The 9,477-nt window shown below is 39.4% G+C and overlaps 1 protein-coding gene across 1 annotated transcript; it reads left to right on the plus strand.

Annotated features, from left to right (window-relative positions):
• Positions 1-1,070: 1,070 nt before the first annotated feature.
• Positions 1,071-7,812, plus strand: nat8l2 (N-acetyltransferase 8-like 2). Its single transcript, XM_055869782.1, has 2 exons — positions 1,071-1,466; positions 3,454-7,812. Coding segments are annotated over exons 1-2 (690 nt in total). The 5' UTR covers positions 1,071-1,465; the 3' UTR covers positions 4,143-7,812.
• Positions 7,813-9,477: the final 1,665 nt, after the last annotated feature.

The following is a 9,477-nucleotide window of genomic DNA, read 5'->3' on the forward strand; positions in this document are numbered from 1 at the left end:
TTTAGTGAGTCCGCCAGATCAGAGGCAGTAGAGACGACCAGGGATGTTCTCTGTTTAGTGAGTCTGCCAGATCAGAGGCAGTAGAGATGAGCAGGGATGTTCTCTGTTTAGTGAGTCTGCCAGATCAGAGGCAGAGGATGACCAGGGATGTTCTCTGTTTAGTGAGTCTGCCAGATCAGAGGCAGAGGATGACCAGGGATGTTCTCTGTTTAGTGAGTCTGCCAGATCAGAGGCAGTAGAGATGACCAGGGATGTTCTCTGTTTAGTGAGTCTGCCAGATCAGAGGCAGAGGATGACCAGGGATGTTCTCTGTTTAGTGAGTCTGCCAGATCAGAGGCAGAGGATGACCAGGGATGTTCTCTGTTTAGTGAGTCTGCCAGATCAGAGGCAGAGGATGGCCAGGGATGTTCTCTGTTTAGTGAGTCTGCCAGACCAGAGGCAGAGGATGACCAGGGATGTTCTCTGTTTAGTGAGTCTGCCAGATCAGAGGCAGAGGATGACCAGGGATGTTCTCTGTTTAGTGAGTCTGCCAGATCAGAGGCAGTAGAGATGACCAGGGATGTTCTCTGTTTAGTGAGTCTGCCAGATCAGAGGCAGTAGAGATGACCAGGGATGTTCTCTGTTTAGTGAGTCTGTCAGATCAGAGGCAGAAGGGACGACCAGGGATGTTCTCTTGATAATTGCTGAATTGGACCATTGTCCTGTCCTACTAAGCATTCAAAATCTAACGAGTACTTTTGGGTGTCAGGGAAAATGTAAGGAGTAAAAAGTACATTATTTTATTTAGGATTGTACTGAAGTAAAAGTAATCAAAAATATAAATAATAAAGTACAGATACCCCAAAAAACGACTTAAGTAGTATTTTAAAGTGGTTTTACTTATGTACTTTACACCACTGCCTATGCATACCAATATAACAGTAATAATAATAATATAGTATTATTAATATATGCATGTATATTAAATAATTGCATTATTATTATTATTGTTGCGGTAGTTTAGTCTGCCTTCGACCTACTCATTACCACAACTATAGAATAATGACTTTACCACAATGGAATCACATGACTACGTTTGAGGGAACGCCATGTGTAGAGGAACGTTTGCGTTGAATGGTTCTTGGACTCGCGTGGAGCCTACCTTTTATGCAAGTTATGTTTTTATTCTCAAAATCTTTATTGTAACGTTAATGTAGCCTACTCTGGAATATTTTGTAGTATTTTATTTTAACTTGAATTTGAAGCAGATTGTCTGGGTCAATTTGCAGTGTGGACTTTGCACGGACATAAACGAAGTTGTGTAACGTTAACGTTTCGTTATTGAAAAATGTATTTTTCCAGAGCCTGCGCCCTTTGACGTTACGTTGTATCCTTTCTGCAGCTGTTGAATATAGCCTATATTTAATCCGTAGTCACAAGGCTGGAATTGGAACAGAAGGCTGGAAGTGCACAGACAATCTCAAAAAGTAAGTGTGTTTTTTTGTGAGTGACGTTTCAGTTTTGAGCAGTGAGATTTAGTCAGCTAGGCCTACATCAAACATGTTAATTATGCTGATCATGTACCCTCAAATTGAGACGTTCTTGGCCAGCCGTTGCCAAGGATCTCAACTCCATAATTATTTCATCCACGGAGTTGAGCGCAGACTATAGAGTTTTCAAATGAACCTCCGAATCGTTCGAGTCACTATGCAGTCAATACTTCACAATCCGTGTACCCATGTTTGTCCTCTGTTGTTGCGTGCTTTGTTTGCTGAAACCGATACGTTTTAATAACACGTTAATCAAATAGAACCACCGACTGTTTTCTTGTTGAGATTCAGTTGGCACATGCGCATTCCTGAGTTGCCATTTTAGAGCAACAGCAATTAGTAACAGTTGGTGGTTATATTTGACTAACGTTTTATTATAAGGTTTTATTTATTTATTTATAAATATGGATTTCTGCAAGTAAAGGCATACAAGAACAGAAGACAAACTTAGGTACATGGTAAAGGTTTAAGAATTTACATTTTGAAGTATCGACTGCATAGCAACTCGAAGGAGTCAGATGTTAATAAAAAAATTCTAGTCTGCACTCAGCTCCGTGGATGAAGTCATTGTGAAGTTGAGGTACTTGGCAAGATCAGCCCTGACCTCGATATGACATTGGTATTACATATGTGAACCTGAAATTGTAATAACGAGCCTAACATGCAAAATATATTTGAATGATGGTGACTTTGTAGTCAATTACCCTATCAGCATTATACATTGTATGTTGTTTAGTAACAGTAAATACATTTAGAAGAAGACACCAGATAGATATATAGGTTACACTGAGAATGCCAGATAGATAGATATATAGGTTTCACTGAACACACCAGATAGATAGATATATAGGTTACACTGAACACCAGATATATAGATTACACTGAACACCAGATAGATAGATATATAGGTTACACTGAACACACCAGATAGATAGATATAGATTACACTGAACACCAGATATATAGATATATAGGTTACACTGAACACACCAGATAGATAGATATATAGGTTACACTGAACACACCAGATAGATAGATATATAGGTTACACTGAACATACCAGATAGATACATATATAGGTTACACTGAACATACCAGATAGATAGATATATAGGTTACACTGAACATACCAGATAGATAGATATATAGGTTACACTGAACATACCAGATAGATAGATATATAGGTTACACTGAACACCAGATAGATAGATATATAGGTTACACTGAACACCAGATAGATAGATATATAGGTTACACTGAACACACCAGATAGATAGATATAGATTACACTGAACACCAGATATATAGGTTACACTGAACACCAGATAGATAGATTACACTGAACACACCAGATAGATAGATATATAGGTTACACTGAACACCAGATATATAGGTTACACTGAACACACCAGATAGATAGATATATAGATTACACTGAACACACCAGATATATAGATATATAGATTACACTGAACACACCAGATATATAGATTACACTGAACACACCAGATAGATAGATATATAGATTACACTGAACACACCAGATATATAGATATATAGATTACACTGAACACACCAGATATATAGAAATATAGGTTACACTGAACATACCAGATAGATAGATATATAGATTACACTGAACACACCAGATATATAGATATATAGGTTACACTGAACACCAGATATATAGGTTACACTGAACACACCAGATATATAGATATATAGGTTACACTGTATTGTTTGGAGAATTGAAGTCTACCCACAACTTTTGATACTGTGTTTTTATTTCCATACATTTTCATTGAATTCATTCAATATAGTATAGTACTAAAGTATAGTATGGTATAATACTGTGGAACATTCCACAGTTTGTAACTACACCTTATGGGGATGTCTAATAATATGAAATATTTCCTCCCAATAGTGCATGTGGTGGTCCGGCGATACAGGCCCTCCGACAAGGATGCTGTGTTAACCCTGTTCTGTGATGGCATCTTGGAGCACATCAACCCTTCGTTCTACAACGCCATTAGCAACCCTGTCAATGTGGGTGTCACCCTATTCCTTTCTATGGCTGGTTACATGCTGGGAGGTGGGTCTACTCTCTGGGCCTTGCTGTCGGCTGGAGCCTGGGTAAGTCTGGTCTACTACTGCTGCAGCCAACTGTACGCCAGCTTCGTCAGAGAGAGGCTGCGTACGGACATGCAGGACATTCCAGGGTGCTACCTGAGCCACCCCGACAACTGCTTCTGGGTGGCTGAGACTGAGGAAAACGGCTGGGTTGAGATTTTAGGTATGGTTGCCGTTGTGGCCAAAAAGGTGGTGGGCGGAAGAGACGGGGAGATGTGCGGTGAACTATTCAGGATGATTGTATCGTCGAAGTGTCGTCGGACAGGGCTCGGTTCCAGGATGACCCAGACAGTTATCGACTTTTGTAAAGAGCGAGGGTTCTCTAAGGTCGTCCTGGAAACCAGTTCCATCCAGACTTCTGCAGTGGCCCTGTATAAGAAACTGGGCTTCTCACACATCCTGTCACACACCAAGACGTACTCTCCTGAATGGATGACAATTCTATCCCGAGTCACCATTCTGAAGATGGAAAAAGTCATATAGGCCTTCCCATGATTTTGTATAGTAAGTGTTAAGTGTTCATGGCTCTCTTAGTCAAAAAGGTTCCCGACCCCTGTCCTAGAGTGTGCGGCTCTCCTTTATTTTCAAATAATGTAGCCTATTGAAATATCTTAGAAAAATATGTATTTTCCCCATTCTGTTTCACACTTGTGAGTTGCGACCCCCACAAAACATTCTCATGGTGGGGGTTTGGGAAACTACTCTCTCATTGTCACCACCAACTAAAGAGTTTCCTCCTAATTGTCTTCCCTATGACCCATGGCTCTCCAAACCTGTTCCTGTAGGTTTTCACTCCAACCCCAGTTATAACTAACCTGATTAGGGTTTATCAATCAGCTAATTATTAGAATCAGGTGCACTAGATTAGGGTTGGTGTGAAAATCTACCGAACGTAGGTAGTTCTCCAGGAACAGAATTGGAGAGCCCTACATTTATATATATATATATATGTGTGTATATATATATATATATATATACTATGACCTATATAAACTATATATGTGCTATATATACTATATGACCAATATGTACTATATATACTATATGACCAATATGTACTATATATACTATATGACCAATGTGTACTATATATACTAAATGACCAATATGTACTATAAGACCAATATGTACTATATATACTATATTATCTATATATATAATATGACATATATGTACTATACATATATGTATATATACCATATGACCAATATGTACTATATACTGTGCATTTGGAAAGGATTCAGACTCCTTCACTTTTTCCACATTTTGTTACGTTACAGCCTTATTCTAAAATGTTTTTTCCTCGTCAATCTACACAAAATACCGCATAATGACAAAGCAAAAACAGGTTTTTATAAATTGTTGAAATATTACATTTTCATAAGTATTCAGACCCTTTACTCAGTACTTTGTTGAAGCACCCTTGGCAGCGATTTCAGCCTTGAGTCTTCTTGGGTATGATGCTACAAGCTTGGAAAACCTGTATTTGGGGAGTTTCTCCCATTCTTCTCTGCAGATCCTCTCAAGCTCTGTCAGGTTGGATGGGGAGCGTCGCTGCACCACTATTTTCAGGTCTCTCCAGAGATGTTCGATCAGGTTCAAGTCCGGGCTCTGTCTGGGCCACTCAAGGACATTCAGAGACGTGTACCGAAGCCACTCCCGTGTTGTCTTGGCTGTGTGCTTAGGGTCGTTATCCTGTTGAAAGGTGAACCTTCACCCTAGTCTAAGGTCCTGAACACTGTAACAGGTTTTCATCAAGGATCTCTCTGTACTTTGCTCTGTTCATCTTTCCCTCGATCCTGACTAGTCTCTCAGTCCCTGCCGCTGAAAAACATCCCCACAGCATGGTGCTGCCACCTCCATGCTTCACCGTAGGGATGGTGCAAGGTTTCCTCCAGACGTGACGCTTGGCATTCAGGCCAAAGAGTTCGATCTTGGTTTCATCAGACCAGAGAATCTTGTTTCTCATGGTCAGAGTCCTTTAGGTGCCTTTTGGCAAACTCAAAGCAGGCTGTCATGTGCCTTTTACTTAGGAGTGGATTCTGTCTGGCCACTCTACCATAAATGCCTGATTGGTAGAGTGCTGCAGTCCTTCTGGAAGGTTTTTCCATCTCGACCGAGGAACTCTGAGTGACCATCGGGTTCTTGGTCACCTCCTTGACCAAGGCCCTTCTCCCCTGATTTCTCAGTTTGGCCAGACGACCAGCTCTAGGAAGAGTCTTGGTGGTTCCAAACTTCTTACATTTAATAATGATGGAGGCCACTGTGTTCTAGGGGACCTTCAATGCTGCAGAAATGTTTTGGTACTCTTCCCCAGATCTGTGCCTCGACACAATCCTGTCTCAGAGGCCTACGGACAATTCCTTTGACCTCATGGCTTGGTTTTTGCTCTGACATGCACTGTCAACTGTGGGACCTTATATAGACAGGTGTGTGCCTTTCCAAATCATGTCCATTCAGTTGAATTTACCACAAGTGGACTACAATCAAGTTGTAGAAACATCGTCTGAAGGATGATCAGTGGAAACAGGATACACCTGAGTTCTATTTTGAGTCTCATAGCAAACGGTCTGAATACCTACGTAAATAAGGTATTTCTGTATTTTAGTTTTAATATATTTGCAAACATTTCTAAAAACCTGTTTTCACTTTGTCATTATGGGGTATTGTGTATAGATTGATGAGGAACGGAGCAAAGTACAGAGAGATCCTTGATGAAAACCTGTTACAGAGTGTTCAGGACCTTAGACTAAGGTGAAGGTTCACCTTTCAACAGGACAACGACCCTAAGCACACAGCAAAGAGAAACACGGGAGTGGCTTCAGGACAAGTCTCTGAATGTCATTAAATGTCCTCATCTAAAATGGCAGAGCTTGAGAGGATCTGCAGAGAAGAATGGGAGAAACTCCCCAAATATACCTGTGCCAAGCTTGTAGCGTCATACCCAAGAAGACTCAAGGCTGTAATCTCTGCCAAAGGTGCTTCAACAAAGTACTGAGTAAATGTTTAATTTATTGATTTTAAATACATTTTTATAAATTTGCCAACATTTCTAAAAACCTGTTTATGTGTAGATTGATGAGGGGAAAAAATGTTTTCATCCATTCTAGAACAAGGCTGTAATGTAACTCAATGTGGAAAAGGTCAAGGGGTCTGAATATTTTTTGAATGAACCGTTTACTCTTAGAACAGCCTCAATTCGTCAGGGCATGGACTCTACAATGTTTCGAAAGCGTTCCACAGGGATGCTGACCCATGTTGACTCCAATGCTTCCCACAGTTGTGTCAAGTTGGCTGAATATCCTTTGGGTGGTGGACCATTCTTGATACGGCAGGGTAGCCTAGTGGCTAGAGCGTTGGGCTAGAAACCGAAAGGTTGCAAGTTCAAGTCCCCGAGCTGACAAGGTACAAACCTGTCATTCTGCCCCTGAACAAGGCAGTTAACCCACTGTTCCTCGGCTGTCATTGAAAATAAGAATTTGTTCCTAACTGACTTGCCTAGTTAAGTAAAAGGTAAAATTAAATAGAAAAAAACTCAGTCCTGAGTTTGAATAACGCATCAGCGTTGCAGTTCTTGACACAGTTAAACCGGTGTACCTGGCACCTTCTACCATACAAACACGCTTACATTTTCTGTCTTGCCCATTCACCCTCTGAATGGCTCACATACTGTACACAATCCATGCCTCAATGATCTCAAGGTGTCACTCCCTGACCTTAGAGAGACTTTTTATTTCTCTATTTGGTTAGGTCAGGGTGTGATTAGGGTGGGCATTCTAGTTTTTAGTTTTTTATGTTGGCCTGGTATGGTTCCCAATCAGAGGCAGCTGTCTATCGTTGTCTCTGATTGGGGATCATATTTAGGCAGCCTTTTTCCCACCTGTTGTTTGTGGGATCTTGTTTTTGTGTAGTGCCTGATTACACTGCAATTACTTCACGGTTCGTTTGTTTTCTGTATTTGTTTTGGTGAGTTTCATTTGATTTAAACATGTTGAACTCTACGCACTCTGCGCCTTGGTCCAATCATTCTAACGATCGTGACACAAGGCTTAAAAATCCTCCTTAATTCCTGCAGTCAAATGACCTAGTGACTCATGGGTGGAATGTTATTCAAATTTTTCATAATTTCATAATAAACATTATTTGAAGTGTTGCTATGTCAAACGATTTTGTTAAATGTTTGTCTTCTGTGATGTATATAAAGTGCAATATTGGGCTGCAAACAGAAAATGTAATACATTTCAACTCTATATCTGACATGGTACAGGTGTATTGTTTTTAAGCCCATTAACCATGTGTGTGAGGTGTATACTTTTGTTTCAAAGTAGATATTTTTAAGACCACCAAGGAACACTGTTTGTGACTCTGATTTAGCCCATCGCAGTAAAGTATGTACCTGTCTCCTGCCTTTCATCTACACTGTTTGAAGTGGATTTAACAGCAGACATCAATAAGGGATCATTACTTTCACCTTGTCAGTCTATGTCATGGAAAGAGCAGGTGTTCCTAATGTTTTGTACACTCAGTGTATATTAATATAATTATTATTATTATTTTATTTTTATTTTTTGGGGGGGTGGATCAGCTTAATATTGCGGAAAGAATGTTGCTTCCAATGTAATTGTCTGCATCATTTCCAATCCCCCATATTTTTTTGGGTAAATATATATATCCATTCACGTATGCATACATATACACATATATACATACACATACCTACATAGACATACATACTTTTTTTAAAGAGTATACCTTTATTATTATTCCCCGCAAACCCTACCACCGATCCCCCAATTTGAAGTAAACTGATAAACATTTCTGTTTTTACCTTCAATTTATACATCTTATACACATTTTACAGACACAGTCTACTTTATAATAGTTCTCTCTTGTTTGTTCTTAGTCCTTCCTCTATTTCTGTTGTCCATCCAGTTTGATTTCCACTTGTAACTGTGCTATTTCACAATAGCTCCGCACCTATACACATTTCACAGATCCCGTATGCCCTACATTGTTTATCTTGTTATTAGTCCCACCCTTCAGCTCCACTCAACCTTTCCCATCTATCTTCCAACATCATCCATTTCGGATTTTTATTTGCCATATATTTTTCAACTGTGCTGTGATGCTTCACAAAAGATTTGAATCTTCCTATTCTCATAGCTTCCACGGATTGTAAATTAAAAATAAACATTTTTGCTAAAATAATTATTATATTATTGATTGATTGACTATGGCTTTTCAAATCCCCCAGTATTGCTATCTGTAGCGTTAGTTCTACGCAAATGTTGCAATTCTTCAACCATTCCTGGACCTGTGACCAAAAACGAGCTACATGCGGACAATACCAAAATAAATGGTCTAATGACTCTGCCTCCTCACAGCAGAATCTACAGAGCTGGGAAGATTGTATCCCCCATATATATAACATTCTATTAGTTGCAAGAATTTTGTACAATAATTTAAATTGAAAAATTCGAAGTTTTGAATCCGACGTTGTTTTGCGTATCAATTCATAAACCATGTGCCATGGAATGGGTACATCGAAAATCTCTTCCCAACTATTTTGCAATTTATATGGCACAGCTGTAGGTTTTTTGGTCCTTAAATGAAATTGGTATATGTTTTTATTTATCACACTTTTCTTTAACCATTTATGTTCTTTAATATAAGGCCGACATACAAGTTCCTTACTTTTATCCCCTTCCACCTGCCTCTTCCATTTTTGTGGTAATGCTGCAATTAATTGGTTGTAATTTTGGGTAGAGCAGACATTTCCATATGTCTGTGTTAGCTGCATGTGTGACATTACTCCACC

The sequence above is a fragment of the Salvelinus fontinalis genome, chromosome 18, assembly GCF_029448725.1.
Source record: "Salvelinus fontinalis isolate EN_2023a chromosome 18, ASM2944872v1, whole genome shotgun sequence".
Lineage (NCBI taxonomy): Eukaryota > Metazoa > Chordata > Actinopteri > Salmoniformes > Salmonidae > Salvelinus > Salvelinus fontinalis.